General features: G+C 40.0%; 2 protein-coding genes across 4 annotated transcripts in view; both read right to left on the reverse strand.

The window, feature by feature from the left end:
- Window positions 1-1,356: 1,356 nt before the first annotated feature.
- On the reverse strand, window positions 1,357-10,028 carry LTV1 (LTV1 ribosome biogenesis factor). Its single transcript, XM_085217147.1, has 11 exons — window positions 9,808-10,028; window positions 9,481-9,612; window positions 8,063-8,251; window positions 7,795-7,882; window positions 6,410-6,530; window positions 5,606-5,855; window positions 4,786-4,913; window positions 3,725-3,858; window positions 3,405-3,457; window positions 2,412-2,612; window positions 1,357-1,832 (listed from the first exon to the last, which is right to left on the reverse strand). The coding sequence occupies exons 1-11, from the start codon at window positions 9,808-9,810 to the stop codon at window positions 1,719-1,721; spliced, it is 1,413 nt and encodes a 470-aa protein (XP_085073273.1). The 5' UTR covers window positions 9,811-10,028; the 3' UTR covers window positions 1,357-1,718.
- Window positions 10,029-13,967: 3,939 nt separating this feature from the next.
- The window catches only part of PHACTR2 (phosphatase and actin regulator 2), a 120,567-nt gene continuing 110,279 nt past the window's right edge, over window positions 13,968-24,255 (reverse strand). For all 3 annotated transcript variants that reach the window (XM_085217150.1, XM_085217152.1, XM_085217151.1), the window contains 3 exons: window positions 23,464-23,601; window positions 20,100-20,176; window positions 13,968-17,193 (listed from right to left, as the gene is read on the reverse strand). In XM_085217150.1, the coding sequence (XP_085073276.1) occupies window positions 17,178-17,193; window positions 20,100-20,176; window positions 23,464-23,601 (231 nt within the window). In that variant the 3' untranslated portion in view covers window positions 13,968-17,177. The remainder of the gene's footprint in view (window positions 17,194-20,099; window positions 20,177-23,463; window positions 23,602-24,255) is intronic.

Raw genomic sequence — 24,255 nt, forward strand, 5'->3', positions numbered from 1 at the left:
AGTTTATAGCAGCCCAAGTTACCATGTGTCACAGTTAACAATTATGACACAAGCAGACCCCGCTTAAGCATGCGAAGCACATGAAAACCAGTACAGATAAAAGCTAAATGAAAACTCCCAAACTTTTTCTAATATAACAGTTGATTTCTACTTCTTTAACATAAAACTTGAGCAAAACTATAGCATGTTTAATCTTAATGTGAATACTGTATGCAGACTTTGGCATTCTAAGCAGCAAGGAAGAAACTTTTGGACATAACTGTTCATTCAATTATCCTAAAACTCACTACTTTATCAAAATACATTGCAAAAGCTTTCCTCCCCCAGTATAAGCAAGTATTAAGCCCTCCTGTTATCTTGTCTCCACCTGGTGTTCATATAAAAGAGGAACATTCCAGATACTTTAAACTCTGTAGTAGTCAGTCCGCTCTACTGTTCTGATTTCTCTGTTCCAGTAGAACAGGTTGCCTTCTCACTCAGAGGCAAATGCTCAGCTCTAAAAATCGAGGGTTGATGTATTCACATGAGCACAGGAAGTTTCAGAAGGGTCAACTGCAGATCTCTTTCCTTTATTCATGGCTACAGACTGGTCACCAGAATAATTCTTATGTACAGTCCAGTAATTTAAGATCACATTAAGTCTGCAATAAAGGCTTTCTGCTCACCTTCAGAAAGCCTTTGCAACAGTTGTGTTGGGTCATAAGCCTGTATTTCAGTAGAAAAAAAAAAACAAAATGCAAGGCAAAGTACAGTATTTCAGGAAAATCCAGACAGTGGCTATTTGCCATCTGCACCACAGCTTTCTAAATATCTACTGTTTTTTTACACAATGATTGCCATGTTGACTACTGGAAGCAAAGTTGCTTTAAACAGCAACAATAGCAACACGTACTACTGCCTTTGCAATACTTGTTGCAACAAGTAAAACACAGAATCACAGAATGGCCCCAGTTGAAAAAACCACAATCATCCAGTTTCAACCCCCCTGCTAAGTGCAGTGTCGCCAACCACCAGACCAGGCTGCCCAGAGCCACATCCAGCCTGGCCTTGAATGCCCCCAGGGATGGGGCATCCACAACCTCCTTGGGCAACGTCTTCCAGTGTGTCACCAACCTCTGAGTGAAAAATTTCCTCCTAATATCTAACCTAAACCTAACTCATCTTACATAAGAGGGACGTTCAGCTACACAGCTACTTTTTAGACACCTCTGCTTACAAAAAGTTTATCCAAACAATAAATAACCAATCCCTGAAAGAACTAAGGAGTGGGTGAACACTCATTCATTTCCAAAACTCTGCTCTATCAAGGCACTATATTTAACGGCCAATGTAAGGGAGAGATAAGTAGACACAGTGCTCTGTACAAACTCAAATAATTTAATGGAAGAATCAGATCAAATCTGCAGTATTCTTCTGAAGTGCTGAATGCATTCAACACATGACACCTTCTCCTCAGCGACAGTTTATAAGAAAAATATATTTTAAAATTTTAATACATTTCTAGGATAACAAAAGTTTGCAGCAGTTGCCGTGACACTCACGACAAAAGAGACATTAATTCATTATTTAAGGTATAACTTCAGAAAGAATGACAAGCCAGATATTGCTGTACCAAATACCATTAACCCTCTTTGTGCATGCCCGGCAAGTCTTATCAGTTAGCAATTCCTTCTCAGTACAGATGAAATCAATGTTTCCACAATGAAAGTTCCTGAATTTCAAGATAGCTTCAGTCCTTGCATGTTTTGTTTCAGATTGAGCAACTCTTTTTCTTGCCTTGTTTTCTCCAATTTGAAGGCCATCTTGTTGGCTTTCTTCTCCATTCTGCGTTCCTGTGCAGATGAACAATTACGAATTTATGAAATAGAAACCTCTGTAACTAATGTTTATGGATCATGAAAAGAGAAGTCATAATCATCTTGCTTACAGCATTAACTCTCGTATAACACTTAGATGTGCTTATGTCCAGAAATATTATCTCTAATTAGCTGAAGCTCCTAACAATGCTGATAATTTCTGGTGCTAAATAAAACCACTAATTATCAATGTGTCCAAGTAGGTTTTCCATGATTATTTTGGAGACTTTTTACTTTATATGATTTAAAATACTGTTACTGTTCTCTTTGTTTCCCTAAGTAATACTGAAATACAAATTCCCTTTTAAGTTACCCATCTGACAGTGCACATGAGAACACCCAGAACTTCCATATAAAAAATTTGGAGTGCAGAACCATAATGCTAGCTTTCTTTCTATTATTAAATACTAATAATTATTCCTTTCAGACCAGAAAGCTTTGCCCATTAATTTCTAAATTCAAAATTAAATGGGTTTCAAAACGTTCCTACAACTCAAAGAATTCCAGAATAAAGTTGTTGGTTTTTTTCTGGGCTTTACTTAAAATAAGGCCTACCTTCCGTTCCTCTTTTATTGCCTGCTTCCTGGCTTTGCGGTCCTCTTTGCTCTCATTTTTGGAACGGGGCTGCGTCGATGCTCTTGGCAGGTCACTGCCATTAATCATTTGCATGTGTTCCACCTGTTTAGCAGTAAGACCTTTCTGAGGCAGGACGTGCAGGGGAATTCCAGTCTTTGAGGAAATTTTTATTGGCTTTGGCTAAAACAGACAGTGCATATGTATTAATGGTCTCTGGCTTCCCCTCCAGGAAGTGCAGATTGCACCCCTTGTCTGCACAGAATAAAACTAGCAGATTCAGATGAGATGGTAACAAACATTCTTATATATATACTTCCCTCAGAAAGATGCACATTAATCTCAAAGTAAAATCAAACACCTGTAAGCAGAATAAGTCCCCTAGAACAACAGTGTTTTCTCCTTTCTCCTAATATTACTGAAAAATGGTCTTAAGCAGGCTCTCAATATTGCCTTCATAAGGCTTCAAGAAAAAGGTTTCCTTTAAAACCACGCGTGCCTGGCACATCAAGCCCTGCTCTACTTCTCATGAGGAACTTCTAGAAGGCCAAAGAACTAGAGTACATCACCTCAAACAGTAAAATGTCAACTTAAACCTATTTTCAAGAGAAATCTCTAGTATGAGGTTGCAAGACATAGATTAAAAGAAGCTGTATTGAGAGAAGAGAGTGAGGAATTTGTTTTCTTGTTAAGTTTCTGCTTAGCTATTATAGAAATTCTGAGCGTCTAGTGACTTAATCAATCAAGTCTTACTCAATTTTCTTTCTAATATAAATAAAGATGTGTGTGTATTTTTATAAATTTCCCTATATATCCAAATCCTTTTCTGGCGAAGCTGTAGGCTAATACCCTCCCCAACTTTTTTTTCTGCTGCTTTGATCTACTTTTAAATAGCCATCCACTGAGACAACAATCACTTTTCTCTCAAGTTCTCCTAAGTCACAGTGTTACTTTGAATAATTTTAATGCTTTTACCTTTGATGGCTCCTCGATAAGCTTTGGGTGATTATATAAGTTTGAATATGTACCTAGGTCACACAGATAAAAAAAATAGTGAAGAAAAAACTTGCAAATAAAAGTTAAATACATTTATTATGAATCACGCAGTACTAGTCTTTGAATAGAGAAAATTGCAAGAATTAAGTAATCTCCTCAAAGGGAGTACTTTTATCTTGCAATAATTCCTAATGTTATGCTTCAGAAGCATAAACCTAGAAGTACAGCTAGAAAAGTGCCAAGATCACCTCTCATTTACTTTGAAGTACTAAGAATGAATAAGAACTCCAAATACTTACTCAAAATTGATTCACAATCCCACTTTTCTTTTGGTTCCTCAATAACCAGAGCTACTCTTTCTTCTTCTTCTTCATCACTGTCTTCATTTGCAGGAGTGTCTTCAAACGGTTCAAGAGTATCCAATTTCACACAACTTTGAAGAAAAAAAAAAAAAGAAGGTTCATCTTTTCTTGGAAATACTTGATTATGTAAAACAAATCTCCTCTCAGTAAAACCCTAAGCCAAAGAAAAAACAAAACTGCTCCCACTACAACCTGCTACAAGAATAAGCATCGCCACTTATAAACTAAAGCTTGAGTGCCACAGACAGATTAGACAGTGATTGTTTCTGTATCTCGAAAGTATCTGATACAATATTGGTGACTGGAGGACAGGAAGAGAATACATTTTTTGGCATGTAAGCACTAGAGGTGATTATATACTCTCCTACTGGCCATTCATGCTTCACTACAAGGGACACGTTACACCTTTCAATCAGGAAACAGAAGGCTGATGGGTGGATACCTAGACACTTAACTCTGAGATAATATCACTTGTTTTAAGAGGAAGAGAATACACTGTAAATTCAGTACATTGGTGTGGAGTTGCCTTATAAGCTCTGATTTTGGCCATGCTCCAGTTGCACAGTGGCAACACAGTTGCCCTTGAGTTTATTATCACATCACTAGGTATACAGTGTTTCAATGTTGGTACTCAGCTGATTCCAATCTCCTTGGCTATGGAGTCTCTTAAAAACAAATTTAAATTCTATGGAGTAATTTAAGTTGCCCTAAAAAGAGAAATGAAGAACATCCCTGGACATTACTTAGACTAGATGTAATAAAATTATAGAAAGAACATAGTATGGTATAAAGCAGCAAAATGCCTGCGTTTAATTTTAATCACGTCCTAACAAGATGGACATTCAGTCACACAAAGAAGGGAGAATACTCCAATCAAACTGTTCATTGTGAGATGTAATCTTCAAGTCCATGAACTGAAAATAACATACTCAAACTTTTGGCATAGAGGCACGGTGACATAAGTATGTACGTGTAGCAGTGTATCTGAGAGTACGTACTTCTTTGCTTTCTCTTTGTAGAAATCACTCAAGACTTCCTCCAACCGAGTGTTGTCTGTGTCAATATAGCCTTCTAATTCCACATTATCCAAGGCTCCAATTTCATCTTCATCGAACTGTTCAAAAAACTAAATAAGAAGTGGACATCTTAATTAAATCATGCTTGCTGAATAAGTCCGCGACAGCATAAAGCTTCACACATCTCTTCCTATTTGCCCTTCTTTCCCCTCCCTTCTCATTTGCTGAACAACTGCCACACACTGTGGTGGGATTACCTCCTTACTGACAATGTACTTTCACCACAGGATTAACAAAGTAACACCGAAAGAAAATATGCAGACCAGCTTCTGCAAAAATGTTGAGTCTTAATTTCAATCAGTAGGCTAAAAAGCTTGTCACTGCTCAGGACAAATATTAGCCAACATCTCCACTGTTCTGACATGATTTCATCCACGTATACTTGGCAGAGTGTGGAAAAGGGGTGAAAGAATCAAGTCTGTATAAGAAAGCTTTACATGATTTACTGTGTAGAATGGAGCTTCTCGGAGAAGCGTTACACCAACTATGAATATTCATTGTAGTCACTGGAATAATTTAACTAAACGATATCAATCAATTAACACTGTAGCCTATTTAACACAACACGCTTAGAGCGCACAGCATTACATGCTGAGTGTGTGCAGGTAACAGCTGTTTGGTGCCCCGAACTACCAAAGGCAGGAGGAATTTGCACAGACGTACAGGACAGCACCTCATGAGATGAACCAAAGAAGCATTTAGCACCTTTTTGTGTGAGGGTCACATTCTTGAGCTGCCTTACCTTCTCAAATCTGTCATCCAAGAGGGTTAACTGCTCGTTCCTTCTCATTACTGAAGATGTCATAGAATATTCTGTGAAACGACTCCTGGTTTCTTCCTGCATAAACAGGAACTCTCTTCCCTGGTCATTAACCCCATCATTTGACAAAGGGCCTTCTGAATCATAATCTTCATCATTACTACAACTATCCTTTTCATCACTATCATCCTCCACATCTTCCCATTCATCTTCATCATCAGCATCTGATCTCCTAAACAAAATTACAGAACAGATTAGAACAATCCACAGATATTTCCACAGCTCTGCTCAATGTTGTGTTCCCCGACACAATTGCCTAAAAACTAGAAATTATTCTGATAGTGTTGGATCACGCATCTGTACACTGACAGCAAGGATACGTTTACATTCTGCTGTTTTTGTCGAGGTGGAAACATACCAGACTCTTAAATAAACGTGGTAAAATTTATCACTGCCTGTTACCTTTGATATCATTTTACAAAACAGAAGGAAATAATATGCACCGTGGTAACATGCATTTCTGAGACCTTAAGAAATGCTTCACAGGTATTGTTAGTGATCATTACTAATTTGTGGGCTCAAGGTAGCAAACGAAACCCATCTCTCATCTTGGATAATCCACGTAATTTTGATCTTTTTTAAGCTACCACCCACGTAACACATAGTGATACTTCCTTTGACATAAATGTATTAAGCCACTCTTGCTTCCTACAACATGTGAAATAACAAACAGTAACGTTACTATTCACATTTGTGACATAAAGCTGTGTGGAAATGCTTATGTACCCTTCCTTTAGTTTGTTTGCTTGTAGAACAAAATCATCTTCCAGAACATTTTCTGGATTATCAAAGTCAAAATCATCATCAAGAGCTGCAACAATATCAGGGTCAAAATCCAGCCGTGGTCCTGGAGAATGGAAAAGAAAAAACTTAAGTATGGAAGTTGCTGTGACATCCTGAAGCTACATTCCTTGATAAAAAAGCAATTCAATTTGACTAGCAAAATATTAAAGTCACAAGTTTCCTCCAGTAACATTTGTAGATTTCATACAAATTGACCAGTAAGTCATCAGCCTCTTGTCCATTTTCCTCATTCAGAAAAGAAGATTCCTGAGATGTCTTAGGCACCCAAAAATGTATTTTAATCTGTCTTAACATGCTGCTTAGAATATTACTTGATAGAACAAGGGGAAATGGTCTCAAGCTCAAAGAGAGTAGATTTAAGTTAGATATAAGGAAAAAAACTTCTACAGTGAGGGTGGGGAGACATTGGAACAAGTTGCCCAGAGAGGTGGTGGATGCCCCATCCCTGGAGACTCTCAAGGTGAGGCAGGATCAGGCCCTAGGCCACCTGCTGTAGCTGAGGTGTGCCTGTTCATTGCAGGGGAGTTGGACTATATGGCCCTCAGAGGTCCCTTCCAACTCTAAGGATTCTAGGATTCCAATTACAGAACAGAAATGATCCAAGTCACAGTAGTGTATGATCAACTGCCAACCCTAGCTTACAGACCCTAACACTTTCCACACTGCATCAGGGAAACCTTTTGTAACTAGCAGAAGTGTCTCCAGCACCCTGCTGTCGGGACACAGAACTATCAACATTAAGTACTATTACAAAAAACCTAAGATAACTTGAAAGTGAATGTTTACTACAATACAAACATAGGTACATAAAGAGCATTCTTTTAAGCCTGTAATACTGAAATTAAGCTGATGAAGGGAAGTAAATGTATTTCAGCAATTGAAAAGAGGAATTTTGAGAATGAAAATCCAGTCACACACCTTGCATTCAAACTGATGGAGTCATAAATCATTAAAGCATTACCTACAGAATATTGTTTGCAGTGAAAGAAGCTTTTCCCTGTTATTAGTTCATATGTGCTGGATAATAGTAGTAACTCATGGCCTTTTTTCCCCTCCCTCTATGCAAAGCTTAAAAGCAATTATTACAGACTGATAGAAGCAGGTCTCAAATGGAAACACAGATTAACACAGACTTGTTATAGATCATCCTTAATAGCTGCTCTTGAAACTGTTCTAAAAAAAACAAACAAAAACAAACAAACAAAAAAAACCCACCAACTGAACTGCTTTGATTACAGTGCCATTAATTACTGAGTACTACCTACATGGCAACTTCTGCTACAGAAAGGTCCAAGACTTTATGGTACCTGAAACAGGAGCTGCTTTATTTAGCAGGCCCACATCCTCTTCAAATTCAGTGGCAAATACCGAGGAAGGCAATTTAATAGATGGAGCCTAAAACAAACAAACACAAAAACAAAATGTTAAAAGTGATTGATGGGCAACTGCAAACTTTACTGTTTGAAATTACTCGATGATTTTCCATTCCAACACGATCCAGTGTCATGAAATTCTAGAAGTTATGCCAGCTACTAAAAACATCTCTATCTCTGTATTAGCAAAAATACTACTTACAGCAATTCGTTGAATTTCATCCTCTATGTGACCCTCATTTGTGATGACAATTCTGCTTTGCTGTCCACAGAAAGAAGGGACAAGCTCAGAGGGGCCAGATGCTTCTTTCAAATGCTGCAAATAGTCATAGTCATCATCAAAAAAGACTCCGTATTTCCGCTGCTCCTCCCTTCTCTGCTCCTCGTGGCTCTTGGAATTGTAAGAAAAAAAAAATACAAGCAGTTACTTAAGTCCATTTAAAACTCAGCAAAAATAAAAGTAATGTATCCATTGACAATGCCCAAACTCATAAAAACAAACAAAAAAACCTCAAAAAAGACCAGCAGCCTACTAACCCCCTGTTGAAAATAGCTTTTGGAAAAGAAACATTTAAGAAATAGTAATAAAATTAGGCTCAGTTAGCAACAACTTGTACCTAAATTAACTGGACCACTAACAGAGCACTCCACATTTTGCAATCAGTTTTTCAAATTCTCAGCATTAAATACAAGTGCACACAATCAGAAGTGGTACTCTTCTTCAGTTTGGATCAGATTACATCAACTCTACAGCAAACTGTACAGTCTTCTCTCTTCTTATTATTTTAATACACTGTAGCTATTAGGTTGCTGAGTAGACACTTAAAAAGCTTTTTCCATAAACAGCAAAACTAATAATATTTTTTTCAGGATAGCTTACAGAATGGCTTAAATTGAAAGAGGTCTTAAAGATCACCCAGTTCCAAGGCTCTGCCATGAGCAGGATTTCCCACCCACCAGTTCAGGCTGCCCAGGGCCCATCCAACCTGGCCTTGAGTGTCTCCAGGGATGGGGCATCACAGCTTCTCTGGACAGCCTGTGCTGGTGCCTCACTACTCTCTGAGCAAAGAATTTCCCCCTAATGCCTAAGCTAAATCTCCCCTTTTTTAGTTTAAAACCATTCTGCTTTGTCTTATCACTATTGGCATGTGTAAAAACTCAGTGTCTCTCCTGACGATCACAATGAGGTCCCCAAAAGCTTTCTCTCCTCCAAGCTAAAGAAGTGCACCTCCTTCAGCCTTTCTTCATAAAGGTGCTCCAGCCCTATGACAGTTCTGACAGCCCTCCTCAGGCTCCACTCCCAACAGCCTGACATCCTTCTGGTGCTGGGGGCCCCAGGCCTAGATACAGTACTGCAGATGGGAACTCTCAAGGCCAGAGTAGAGCAGGCAAAGGGTCGGTCAATCTTTGCTTGTTTTGCTGGTCCGCAAGAACCAGCTAGTCACCCTTAACTCATCAAGCAGTAACTCACAACTAACAAGTTCCCTGCAGTATCTCCTTCTTTTAAAGAAGTGTGACTACGTGCTATCTTCTCTAAGGCTCTGTTTTGGAATTGTGCCACTTTTCTCCCCGTAGCTTCAAGCCACGTGGACGAACCCCGCATGACAGGCAGTCGCTTACCCTGTGGGCAGGCAGCAGGACCCTCTGCGGGGCGGTATCATCAGCAGCAAGGGGATCCCTCTGGCTTCTGTGCACTAAGTGAAACGTTACCGCCTTCTTCTTCTCTATGAAGGGCTTCTTCTTCTTGTGAGGCTGCAAAGGGATACTTGGCGAATCATTAATAAGAAACGAAAGATTAAAAGCATCCGGAAAGAATCTTTTGCCCGGGCTCCCCTGCTGTACTCCGCGCACCCACACGGCCGCTGCCGCACAGCCGAGGCTCTCCCAGAGCCCACGGGATGAACGTTACGCAGCCGCCACCTCCGCCCCACAGCGACCACCGCTCACCATGGCGTAACGCAGCCCCCAGACCGCCGCCTCCACGCACGCTCACACGGCCTGGCCACACACGGGACGGCTGCAGCGTGCGTGCGGGGAGCAACCACTGGCCGCAGGGGGATATCATGGGGCCGTCGCTCCGAAGGGTTCTTTTATTCTTTAGTAAGAATAACAACCAGCTTTCTTGCAGTACGGCGCTACTCAAATCGAGAGGCTGGTTCTAGGAACGCAGTAGGGTATTTCTCCGCCACTCCGCGGGACGCATCTTTCTCTTCGTCCCCCACACAGGGAGAATGGTCCCTCCCTCCAGCGATGGCGGGGCGGCCATAGGGCACGGCGCACGCGCAGTTGCGGGCTGCTCTCGCGGGGTGGGGAGGGGGGCAGGTGCTTGAGTTGCGGTGGTAGCAGCGAACGGAAAGGCCGTTATTGGAAATTGGGACATAATTGTTCTAAAACAACTGTTTCACCTATGTATGCGACCGCGAATATATCTGTGCATGCCTGACAACCGTCTCGGCTCCCGTTGGCGCACCGCTCCCCGCACGTCGCTAGGTGTCCCCAGCGCCCTGTCAGGAATCACAGAATCACAGAATTACCGAGGTTGGAAAAGATCTCCGAGATCATCCAGTCCAACAGTCCACCTGTCACCAATATCCCCCACTTAAATCGCGTCCCTCAGTACAACACCTAAATGTTTCTTGAACACCTCCAGGGTTGGTGACTCCACCACCTCTCTGTGCAGTCCATTCCACTGCCTGACCAATCTTTTAGAGAGGAATTATTTCCTAATGTCCAACCTGAATCCCCCTCTGGCTCAACTTGAGGCCATTCCCTCTAGTCCTACCACTAGCGGTAGGGAGAAGAGGTTGACTCCCAGCAGATCTATGTTATCAGCTCTTGTCTTTGTTCTTGCAAAGCACATACGTTTGAAGGTAAACTCGGAACACCCTTGGAGATGCTTGAGCCAGGATGGGTGGGCCCTGGGCAGCCTGATCCGGTGTGGGCAGGCCAGGAGCGGGATTGGAGCAGGGTGGACTTTGAGGTCCCTTCCAACCCAACCCAGTCTGTGGTTCAGTCAATTCAAAGTAAGGTTTCAGGAACTTCACTTTCCTTCATTTCTTTTCCACACAGAATGGCTTCTAATTCAACCTCTGCAGACAACTTTCCAACAAGTAACAGCTCTCTAATTCTGCTGCATATGCCCATTTACTTGCTAGGGAGTCAAGAACAGAATATTATCTGTTAAGATTTTCTGAACAATTTTATTGAGGTTATTTCCTTTATTTTGTATTTATATATATTTATATATACATTCACATGTATCTATAATGGAAAGAGCTAAACATTTGTCTAAGGCACTTGGAACTGTGCACAGCAGAGTATCCTACAGTACTGTACAACTAGGCAGCACACATTTTTTGCTTGTTAAATAAAAAATCATAGAACAAGCATATATATGACCTCTGTGAAAAAAACATAATACATGTTCTATTTTTTCAGATGACAATATCAGAATAAATATGTGTGTGTGTATAGTTATATGCTACAGTACAGAAGCTGTAATTAATTCATAGCTTTTCCAGTTATTTACATTCACAGATATCAATACATGTGTGCAACATCAGACATTTCTAGTCATGTCTTTATAGTTATCGTATTCGATCATTCTATGTCACACTGCTAAAATACAAGTAAATGCATTTGGTTTTTAATTACGTAAAATGCTCACTGCATAATGCTCAGCACTGAGCAGTGCCCTGTCTCTAGTCAACCTCAGCTCTGCCACAGAAAACAGAAGTTCTTTGAAGTTTCTTGTCTGAGGTACAGTTGGGTCTACAAAACAGGGCATATTAACACTGCCATGATTTATTCAGAATAAAAGCAGTTGGACACAATGCCCTTAATAGGCCCAATCCAACCAGACCTATTCCATTCCATTCCGTTCTATTCCGTTCCGTTCTTTGAGCGATTGCTCTATAAAAAACTGGAAAGGAATACAACTTGTTCCATCTCCACACCCTACCCACTCCTACTCACACAAAAGTCCACTGAAACAATCTATTGATATCTTTCTTTTTGTTTAAAATCATACCAGCTAAAACAATTGTCCAAAACACAGTATTTCTTTAATTCCAAAATTTATACGAGTCTACAAATCAGTATACCACCACACAAAGTAGTGAAAGGAAGAGAAGATACGTTTGGCGATATTTTACTATATCATAACAATGATCAAATATGGTTAAATTTGCCATAGTATTGCAAGACTTTTTATATAAAGAATTAGGGATTGAACAAGAAGATACTGAGAATACCATTAATTTCTTTGTTCCTATCCAATGCAATATTTAGCTTCTAGAAAACAACGAAATATTGGTGACATGCTGTATCCAGTTCACAAACGTTCTGTTTCCAATAAAATCTTGAAACAAGATGGGAGCACTGACAAAATGAATCAAGACCTCACTAATGATTACATTTAATAACTAGAAACCTGTCAAAATATTACAGCGAAATATGTTTTTACTCAGTTCCTCCCTTTTTCTATATAAATACATTTCCTTTTTTTTCAGATTTCTTTTAAAGTGAAACTTTGATCTGTTCTGGGGAACATACTTTTTATTTTATCCTCAAATCTAGATAATTTACTTATCTTTTTATTTGATCCTCAGAATATCTAACATCAACCTACTAAACCTTTCAGCTTTTTGGGGTTTTTTGTCCATCAAAAGCTAGATGCCAGCAGCGGGTATTGCACTGAGCTTTGTAGATAAAAATAATCACAATAATGGAGCTGAATATGGGAGCTCCTAAAGGCAGGAGGAGAGTTTATTTTGTTTTTCACCCTGAGTACATCTGTATTTCAGTTCACAGCAGCAGCATAGGCCTTGACTTTTTGAGATGCAAATAAAAAAAGATGATGTAAAAGCAGTAAACAACAGAGTGCAGATGTATGCTTTGAGCTTGGTTTACATTCCCATTTCATGCATTAGTGGGCATGTTAGGAGAAGGGTTCACACTGTCATCCCTGCTGGACACAAGCAGGGCCCAACAAGAGCAGTGCCGGAATGCAGGCCTTGGGGCATCATGGCCATCACAGGCCATGTAGGCCTTTCCCTTCAGCCCACGCCTGGGCTCCAGGTGGCTCCCAAGCAGCTGGATTGGATACGCAGTTCTTACAAGGATACAAAATGGAGGCTCAGACCATGTTTATAACCAGGCAAAAAGCTGCTGAAAGTACTGGCCCACAGCACAGGGGCGGGGGGTGAAAGACACTGCAGTAAGGGGCATTAGAGCCATGTGCAAACACTAAATCCAGCCAATGGATGCAGCCTTGCAGACCTGCAAGAGGCTGTGAACCTGTGCAGTCATTCAGAGGCATGGCTCCTGGTCCTACACTGTTTCAAACCACTGCTTGTGAAAAGTTTTTTGATTTAAATAATCACTGCCATTTAGCTTTTTTTTCTTTTTCCTTTTGTGAGGTTTTTTTTTTTTAGTTTTCGATTCTACACACATCACATTTTGAGGAATTTCTCATTTGAAACTGTAAGGACTAACATACATTGCCTGAACGCAGAGAGGTATTCTAGAACCATTTCAATTGGTTTTGTGAAGAATAAATTAGGATTTACTTAAGCATCTGCCCCCCATACCCTTACAGCAACACGCTGTCATGCGATAAACATGGCCCAGAGAGTCGGTTCAGAAACCACCACTTCAGGCCACTCATTTTCTCCTGTGTGGATGTGGACATCTGAGTTGACATCTGACCTTGTGGACCATAGCTACGCATGTAGGGTTTCTCACATGCTCTAGATGATACTGAAATGAACTGTCCAACCTGAAAGAAATTTACAGCTTGATCCCTTTTAGTCAGCTGCCTGTTCTATGTATTGTATGGAAAGTGTTATTATTTTCTTCGCCATTTTTACATCTCCTTTTAATTTCTTTCCACCAGGACTGCTCATTCAGGAGTTCCTCAGGGCTTATCCTGTTTTTTCCATGGTGATACGCATGCAGCATCATGGTGAGTTAAGTACACAACTGTCCAACAGGCTGTTGTAGCAACTTGAAGGTGCTTGGAATCATCAGTACAGAGGACCAGGAGATGAGCAGTAACTCTGCTGTAGGCAGGTAATAAGGTAAAGCAAACTTGCTTCACAGTGACATACCAAAATCTCATTTTTTTATTGCGTGGGTAACATTTTACAGCTGTTGCTATCCTGCCAGTTGATATTTAGAATATAAAAATAATATATACAATTCTAAGTCTGTGCATGAGTACAATACACAATGGATAGTTTATAGTTCTGTTTCTCCAGATATACTACATTTTTACATAAGTCCCAATAAAGGCAACTCTTTTTGTCCAGTTACATACATTTGCTTAAGTAGCTTACTGAACTGCAGGCAAAGGAATGCATCTGATTATTTATCATGGAAGTATTAAGAAATTACACAAGAAATGAAAGAACAGCTGAGCATCTCCACCCAGGCTAGTATTCTGTCTCCAGCAATGGCTCATAGTGAATACTTTAAAACAAAGCAAAACAAAGCGACTAACAAAAACCAGGAGAATAGGGAAAGCCTAAGAGATACCTCACTTACATATCCTCATGCCTTACAGCAAAATGCAGTTTGAGGAAGCCTGAGCCAGAAGTTGTATTCTCATCTTTGTGCCTTAGCTCTTAAATGAGAAGGCAGCATGTTTCTTGCCGTTCATGTTCTCAGCCTGGTCTGGAGGAATGTCTTCTTGCAGAGTCACTTGGTTCTCTTCATCCTAAGAGCCTAATGAGTATTAGTTCACTTATGTAATCCTTACATACCCTGGCATGTCAATGGAACTGCTGTCTTCTATAAAGTTTATGTGGTCTGACCTGACCTTGGCCAAAGCTATTATACTCTGTACCCCAGTTGTATTTCTGCCTTGAGTATCTTGTATACTTCCAACAGTTTGAAAACAATTAAAGCAGTACTGAGGTGTAGTTAATTGTTCCACCTGTTTCCTCTGAAGTGAAATATTGTGTTTCATACTTCAAAGTCAACAGAGTAAACCTTTATAGGATTTTGGACACACATTTCCAAGTTTGGCGACAGAAAAAGAAGCCTTACGCAGAACTATTTATTAAGTGCTGGTATAAGGTTTTAAGTTTGGTCTTCAAATTCTAAAAATAAAAATTAGAATTCTACCAGAATTGCTGAAAAACCTTCACTCTCTAATGGCCTGATCATTTTTGTATGATTTAGTGCCAAAGAATACATTTTCACTGCTTCCTTGATGTCAAAGTGATATTTCTATATTTACGAAATGATGGGCCTTGCAGAAGCTGAACTGTTTCCTGCAAATGGAATCTTAATGCCTCTTATTGATTCCATTAAAAAAAGGAAGGCGCTTATTCTTTTCTTTGCTGTACATCTACAAGCATGTAGATGGCTACCTTATTTGATTGTTGATATTTTTGGGTCTTACTCTATTGGATTTTTACTAAAATACAAATGATTCTAACAGACATTTAAATCTCTTTTCTTTAAGAAAAAAAAAAAGTTTGTCAACTCATTTAAGATAATAGGATGGCAGCTGTTGGAAAGCACTCTCCTGTTACTTCAAGTGCTCTTTACTAAAATAATCCACCTCATTTATGCAAACCTAATCTTGCTGTAAATATCAGTAAAGAGGGAGATGTAATTTAAGCCACTAAATTGCCTTCCTGCCTTTAGTCTGACATCTAAATCAACAATCTTCAATTTTAGAAAAAAAAAACATTCCACAAGAATCTACTGCAGGCTTTGAGGTAAGAATCACATCTACACAGACCTTTTATTGCCTGAAAAAGAAATACTTACACTTCATAATTAAAAACTAAGCAGGACACATAAAAGACAAAAATAAATTGTAGTATGTACACACGTTAGAAAGGATAAATAGCATATATATTGTAATACTGCATTACATGTATGCATATGTGAATTCCATACCCCTTCCTCCCCCCCAAAATGTTGTGTACATAATTCAAAGGATAAATAAGTGCTAATATATGACAGAGAATTCCTTAGTGTAAACAATGCCACAGGCTTTTTAATAGGTTTAGGGCCAACTTACAAAAAGCATGTATTGCCTTTCACACTCCATACCATTTAATTTGAATAGCAGTCTTCACATACACAATTCCAAGATAGTATAAAAATTTATGGATCTAATAAGCATTCTCCACACTCAACAAAAACAGGCTGCAGATGCTCTAAGGATTTTCTATTAACTTTCACAAGACCACAGACTGAAGACACACTGATTCATATGTGAGTCCTTCCTACAAGCAGCGCAAGGATTCTCACGTGTAAAATGTCATATTAGCAATCACTGCTTCAACCTGCCAGTAAGGGCTTTTGTGCCCCATTTCAATTCTGAATTTGGATCCACGCTAACACGATGTCAAAGCTGCCACTATTGCCTGCCACAGGTGAGGACGATAGTGATCCCTCTGGTTTGAATGGCAAGTGACAGGTGGAAAGGAGTGTTTTTAAACACAAATAATTTCGTTGCATTCATAGCGTCAGGTGTCGTTTGCTCTCTGAATCCTGTTTACCTATTTCTGAGGATCCAGAGTATGTCAACATTAAAAAATGAAAAATATATTACTTGTTCTGTATGAATGTTCAATGTATTTTCTTGAAGCATGCTCATCAGGATTTTTAAAAAAGATGTCTGAGTTATAATAGGACTAATTTCTGGCATCTGCATTTACTGGCACCAGAGAAAATTACAGTTCTTCACTAAAGTACTGATGACATGAGGACTTGTGGCTTTCTGTCTTTCTCAGACAGGCTGCAGCCACTAGAATCTACATGCACAGCTGCTCACACAGTTGTTTTTTTTTTAAAAATGATTCTTCCCACTGGCCAAGTGCATCCCTAAACAGTGCCAACCATCCCACCATTCACTTCTGGCTGACAAGGGAAGTCCCCCTCCTCCTGCTCTCAGTCCTCCTCACGCTCCCCTCCTCAGTTACCCCCAGTCACAATGCCATAAGGTCTGAGGAGTTCCTGGCCATAGGCTCTCAAGTGATTGTCTTCTGCTCTTCCCGATGTGTCAAACTCTGATGAAGAAGACCATCAGCTTGTCTCTGTGGGCTGGCCACAGCACCATGCTCTGTCTTAGCATCGAGATGTATCTTTGTTAAAATAAACACTTCATATGGCTTCTCCTCCTAGTCAATTAATTTGTTCATTGATAAAGACGAGGCCACATCCTCCATTAACCTCAGGGCAAGCTGCAAGATACGCTCACGCTCAGTCAAGTTCCAGTGCACTCTTGGGTCTTCAGGACACAATGATTTCCCCAAAGAAAACTGTTACATAAAACATGGGATGTGGTCATACAACTATGGACGATGAAACCTGAAATGATAAATCAATTAGAATTATATTACTGCAATTGACATACAGCTATGATGTGGCTCAGGCACTAATATGTGTCTGTCCACTTCATTAACCTGCTATGCTATGGCCCCTAGCACAGCTTTGCTTGGGCCAACCACTGCTCTTCCAGACACTGCCTGGGCACAGCAGGGTTAGCATAGGCCAAGAGGAGGACTGGACACAGCCAAGGACAGCAAGACACCCTCACTTGGTGGTGGTAGGGAAGAAGTTAGCAGTAGGAATCCAAGCTGTGCCAAGTCTGCTGGTCTCAGGAATGGACAACAGCCTCCAAACTGCTTTGTTTAACAGCACAGATTGAGCCATATTGCATCTGCTATTTGGAGAGATGCTGATGGTAAACCAGAAAAGCTTTGCTGAGCCATAAAAATTAACTTTCTGTTTTTCAAACATTCTGCAAAATGAGGCTTAAAAAAAAAAAAAAAAAAAAGATTTTAAAGATTTTTTTTTAAAGCAAGCAACAAATTTTATAGCACTGCACAAACTTTCTTTGCCAGCTGTGATAAACAAAGGCCCAAATACACCTCACTGTGTAAAACCCAGAGAAGAGAAACAAAAGGAAGCCCCACATTGCCTCAGTAATATGGCACAGAACAGGAAAGTGTTTTCAAATATTGGAGGTGTACACAAAAGGTGACATTCACAAGTATGCAGCTCATCTGCTAAGAGTGGGTACCATGCATTGCAAAAAAGACAGGTTTTTTTACTTGTGAAGAATAGCAATATATATATTGTTTATATATATTGACTATACATAACATTTCCATTAGAAGGGCTTTATAAACATCTACTAATATCCTCTTCCCAAGCTTTTATTTCTTATTTTTAGAAATTCCATTTCTTGGATTCTGTTACAGAACAACAGAAGGAATCAATCTAAATAGGTAGTAGAAGAACCATTCAACTGACAGTTATTGTGCAGTAAATAATGAGCAATGAAAAACAGTGGCTTTTCTTTCCCAAGTTTAACATGAGATTTGAATAATTCAAAGATACTGTAAATACTGACTATAATAACAGAACTTTTTATAATGTGAAATAATATAACTGATTGTATGTTGTAAGAATTTTTTTGTTTCTTAAGTGGCTTCTTTGTTGTCTCATTCACTTCACAAGCTTCACAAATAAATCTTTGTTAACCAACCACCGGTGCAAGTTTGTACTATCTCAGTGATCATCCTTCAAACAAAAACTGTTTAGAAGAGTTAACGCCTTCTCTGACAATGACTTTTGTCTATGGCCTTCATGAAACAAATCACGTTGTTGCTGTATCAATCCAAATGTAATGGCCAACTACATAATTTTAAATGAAAGATCCAGGAGGAAACTGAATCTCTTTCTGCTCAAAAAATGCAACTGACTTAAAACATCTGCATTAATTTAGTTACCTAAATAGGCATTTTCTAGTGTTGCTCTTTTTAGAGTTCTATGCAGTGGCTCCACAACACATTCAGTGAAAATAAAGAGTGCAGAGAGAATCATATATCCTTTGAGATCAAATTCCTCCAGGACTCTGTAGTATCTCTAACTGTATTTGCCATCATTTGGCCATGCCTATTTTTGACTCTATTTTCCAAGAACCATCTCAAAAAAAGGTTTCAATTTTTAATTGGTTTGTCACTCCACTGAATATTTTCTTCAGCTTTCAAGAATCCAACTATAATCAGTCTCAACTGTTTTCAATTCCAGTGAAAAAATACCTCATTCTTTTTGTATGACTCATGCATATTTGTACTTACGCTTCTATAATGCAGTGCAACTTGGAAAATAAAACTTAAGCAAGGGGTGGCACTCCATCTCTTTCACCCAGATTTCAATTCCTGAACATTTTCCTTCTCTCCACTGTGATGCCCATTTAAAATATGTTATTTTTATAGTTCTGAATAAGTTATACTAATTGAAGAGAAAATTGAAGAGAAAATCACACCAGAAGCCAAATGAAAAGGTAGAGAACAGTATCTGAAAAGGACATTTTCTAATTGTCAGAACGTGATTTGAATCTTTATTGTGACATTATAGGACTCACACTCACCTGTTAGGATCTTAAATTTGATTGAAATAGCGGGGCAATTGTCTGTATCTGACAATTCTGTGTGAAAGTGAAGACAGTAACACTATGCATGTGTTATTGCATTGTCCTAACAGCAAGCTCTGCTTCTGGTGGCAGTTTTCAGCCTTCAGAATTTCAAGAGATACGAACAGATGCCATGGGGATGGCAGAAGCCTCCCCTCCCCTCCTAGGAATAAATCTGCCAAATTTGAAGTCCTACTAAAAACTGGACACTTCAGAGTTCTTTAAGCAAGTGTTTCAAACAAAATCTTCGTGTTATCCAATACAGAGAATAAAACAAGTCTGGATTAAAATATTACAAGTAGCAAACAAGGAATATTAGATTCTGTCTCATTCCCCAGAAAATGCTATCACGAATTTAGGTGACTGCCCATAATATTGATGGAGACTTTTCTAAAGTTCAACATATCATCACTAACCAAACACATTTACAAAAGTGCATGCTTCCAAAAGCAAGGGAGTACTGCTGGAGGACAACCGTGTTTTTGTGTGCTGGAGGACTGTTAAATTCACCTGAGAGGAATGTTTAGTCCTTTCAAAGGATTACTGTTTAGATTTCCCAAGCAATCTTTCTCCACTTAGTAACTGATTGACTGCAGTCACTTTCACTGCCCTGTCAGCATCAGGGATGCATCAGCAACCCCCCAGAATCAGCAAGAGGATTCTGGTGGGATTCAAGGAAACCAAAGACAGGAGTCTGTTTAGTCATGAGACACTTGCAGAGGACCTGCAGAAAGGCAGAGGGCAGCTGTCATAGTCCTCTCTCTGACTTACACAAAAAGACGGATTCACCTACCTGGTAAACTGTCGACTTTCCTCATGTACTTCCATTTCTGTGCTTTTAAATTCATTCAGTTCTTTCCGTATTGCCGCCTAACAAACAACAATGATATATGCAACCATAAGAAACATGAACAAAAGGAGCCAGGAATCTGGCCCTGCTCTTGCAGGTTCAAAGTTCTCACACATTTCTGATCATAACTATGAACGACTTCTTTTCACTTACAACTATCTGTAGCAGTAACACACTAGAAGGAAGATCAAAACATCAAATAACAACAAATAAAGAAAGATAATATATACTGCAGCAGGCAAGCCAATCCCCAGTGCAATGTGACACTTGTTACACTCATTAAAAGGATAAAGGACTCTGTCCCGTCAACAGTCACCTGCTGAGTATGCATCTGCAAGGGAGCTGTATCTCCGTGCACAGCCCCAGAGGAGCTGATGAGTGATGCTCCCTGCACAGTAATTGTACAAACGGCAGGATCCTTGCATCTCTCCCTGAAGACAGAACTTCAAGGATGCAAGATGAATAGCACTTTTTAAGTGCGAATTAGTCACTTGGTTTGCTTAATTCTACATAAAATTGCACAAAATATTTGGACATTTCATGCTTTTAGTTGGAAGATACTAAAGAACAACATAAATTCAGTGCACTTCACAAATGTCAATCCTTGCTGCTTATGTTAAAAGAACAATAAGCAATTTACTTCATCAGGTAATACATATTATTTCTGAAAAATTCTAATGTATACATTACATTTGGGGAACAACACCAAGGGATCAGACCTAGCCAGTATGTCTTCATGAAAGGCAGCTCCTGTTTAAGCAACCTGATCTCCTTTGGTGACCAGGAGACCTGCCTATTGGATGAGGAAAAGGCTGTGGATCTACCTAGACTTTAGTAAGGCCTCTGGCTCTGTCTCCCACAGCACAATCCTGCAGAAGTCCATGGTTTGCACAGCTACACTCTTCACTGGGTAAAAAAAACCAGCTGGGGGTCCAGGCCAAAGTGTGGTGTTGAATGGAGTTAAATCCAGCTGGTGAGTGGTCATAGGTGGTGTTGCCATGGGTCAGTATTGGGGCTGGCCCTGTTTATTACCTTTATTGATGATCTGGATGAGGACTGAGTGCACCCTCAATAAGTTTGCAGGTGACACCAAGATGGGAGGAAGTGTGGATCTGTCTGAGGGTAGGAAGATCCTACAGAAGGATCTGGGTAAGTTACAGTAATGCAATGCTACAGGCGTGGGGCAGAGTGTCTGGAAAGCTGTGTGGGAGAAAAGGATCTGGAGTTGCTGGCTGATAACCAGTTATGCATGAGTTAGCAATGTGCCCAGGTGGCCAAGAAGACCAATGGCATCTTGTCTTGTAGCGCGGTCAGGACGAGGGAGGTGACTGTCCCATTGTACTCAGCACCGGGGAGACCGCACACCTCAAGTACTATCGCCCTGCTGTCAGTCTTGTGATGAGTGGCTGAGACAACCGAGATTGCTTAGTCTGCAGAAGAGGAGGCCCAGGAGAGACCTTATCGTTCTCTACAACTGCCTGAATGGAGGATGTGGTGAGGTGGGGGTTCTCCCTTGTAACTAGGGATAGGATGAGAGGTAATGGCCTTAAGTTGTGCCAGGGGAGGTTCAGGCTGGATATTTGGAGAAAGTTCTTCACAGAGAGGTTTTTGATGCATTGGAACATGCTACCAGTGGATGTAGTGGAGTCACTGTCCCTGGAGGTACTCAAGAGACATGTAGATCTGGCATTGAGTGACATGGTTAGTGGGCATGGTAGGGATGAGTCAACAGCTGGACTCAATGATCTTAGAGGTCTTTTCCAAATTTTATGATTCTTTGATACTAGAAAGGCTTTTGTTTCTGTGACAAGTTATTTCCCACATTCACTGCTAAATAAAATGTCAGTTTATTCTTGCTTTCTCTTTTCTCTATTTTAAGCAAAAAGCACTGTCATTTCATTAATCCCTAAAGAAATCTCATCTGGCATGCATGCCTTTCAATGAAGAACAGACATACAACATGACAAAATTACAGCATCACCAGACTGAGGTCTCGTAAATGAAAAACTTCATTTTAAACAGGGTATGGTTCCAGTTAGCCACAGCAGTATGCTTGTACGAGATTGCTGCAATAAGGAAAGAGAGAGTAATTTCTGAGCACCAAATCAGTAGCAAAGACAACAGAGCTACAGCTCCATAATATTTTTACAGTACTATCTTCTGGTCCCACTGGAATTAGAAAAATTACTTCCTTGGGAGAAAAGGGCAGAGAGTTTCCAGACCCAGGGCCTTTGCCTTTCTGCTGAGGCCAATGAGGATCACAAGAGCAACCTTCCACATCTGTTCATTACAAAATGAGCTGAGATTAAAAAAAGCTTCCTAAATTAGATAGGAAACTCACTGCTTGTTCTAGGAAGCTTACCCAGGTTTTCTGGGAAGATGGGCTTCAGTGAAAATGGAGATGCTGGGTGCTCTATTCTCCCACAGACTACTTGAGGACTAGAGAGGGCTCAGCCCCTCCCAGAGTCAACATATAGAAACATGTCTGGGAACACTTTCAGTGTCTCCACCTTGATGACGTGAGATTCACTCCTTGATTGTCAGATGAACTGACATAAATACTAAAATACGAGCTGAAATCAACTCAGTGCTTCATAGTCCTCAGCTAGAAAACAATGGATTCTTGTACAAATCACTTTTCATGCCAAGCACAAGTCAGGATTTCCATGAAAGTTGGTTCAAATCCAGTGCTAAAAGAACCAGAACTTTTTGATATGTAAATCCTGCTGTTTTCCTCTTATAAAGTGATGCAGGAAGAAAACTGAAGAGTTTGATTTGTCTTTTAAAATAGAATCACAAAATAATTTATCTTATTCTTTGTACTTATGCAGAGAAATTATTCACTGCTGTATGTCTGGGGCAAACTTCCCAAGAAGGACTGCTGCACACATAAATTTAACTCCAAGAATGATAGCTCTGACCAGGAGTCCTTAGGAAGGAGGAATAGCTTCTAGTTTTTTCACTTGAATGAACTGCAAAAGTGATCCTAATGCAGGATTCTGCCTGCAGAGACCTTGCCTGAACTCCAAAGATCATGTCTTTTTGCCAACATTGTGTCCCTGGCTTAGCAAGGATTTAAAAGTGCAAAGAATTTTGGCCTGAGCTGCTGTAACAGCGCTAGCAAATGCACTCTTAATAGGCACCTGAGTGAGTTTTCTTAGCTGCAAGCACTAAATGCACAGCAACACGACAATATCACTGCCTCCAGCTGTGATTCATGATGCTGGCACCAAGAAATTGCAGATCAGAGGATCCAACCAAAAGGAAAGATGTAATCATTTTCTTATAATCTACATTTGCCCCTTGCCTTGTCTGCAGGAGTTAACCTGGCCCATGGCTTGTCAGCACGACGGTCATAATCTGGAGAATCCGTAACCTCCACGTACTCATTAAACCGTAGGATTCGTCTTGCTTGAAGTTCAGCCACAGTAGGCCTCAGGCTGAGCTGTACGAGGGAGGCAGAAAATAGCATGTTTAATAAGACAAAATAAAAGAAAAGCCGAGAGTAGGATGTCGTCTCTAGAGGAGTTTAATGGTGTTTCTAAATAGGGTCACTTTCAGGTGTCTAAAAAAAGATGTTACCCTGGGAGCACTGCATGGGAGTGGAGGAGCGGCACAACCTAATTTCTTCAATTATAAAAATAGTCTTCGTCAGGTGGGTCACAAAGAATCCTGACAGTTATCCCCGGAATATTAATTGTGACTTTGCAACTGTTCACCCCACTACATGAGAGGTCCTTCTGCATCAACAATTAGACAGTCTGTGTGTTCAGCTATAATACAGAAAATAAACAGTTTATGGAGGAACCTGCCTAGCTAAAAAACATACATTTTTTTAACATCTGGGGGTCAGATGTTCTGTTTTAGTCATTATGATGCCCAGGCACATTGTTCCAGTCATCTCAATAAACATTCACTTTAACTAAGGACAATCACATTCAGGAAACGAAATACCACCAAGTGTATTACTGAAGAGAAGGGCAGATGAGGGAGATGTACAGAAACTTTCCCCATTCTCTTCCAGAATGAGCTCACAGAACTAGAACAGCACATCCACTACTTTATTATTTTATTTTGCTTTACTTGATTTTATTTTGCA

Source organism: Meleagris gallopavo, chromosome 2 (assembly GCF_905368555.1).
Source record: "Meleagris gallopavo chromosome 2, MGAL_WU_HG_1.1, whole genome shotgun sequence".
NCBI classification, from domain to species: Eukaryota; Metazoa; Chordata; class Aves; order Galliformes; family Phasianidae; genus Meleagris; species Meleagris gallopavo.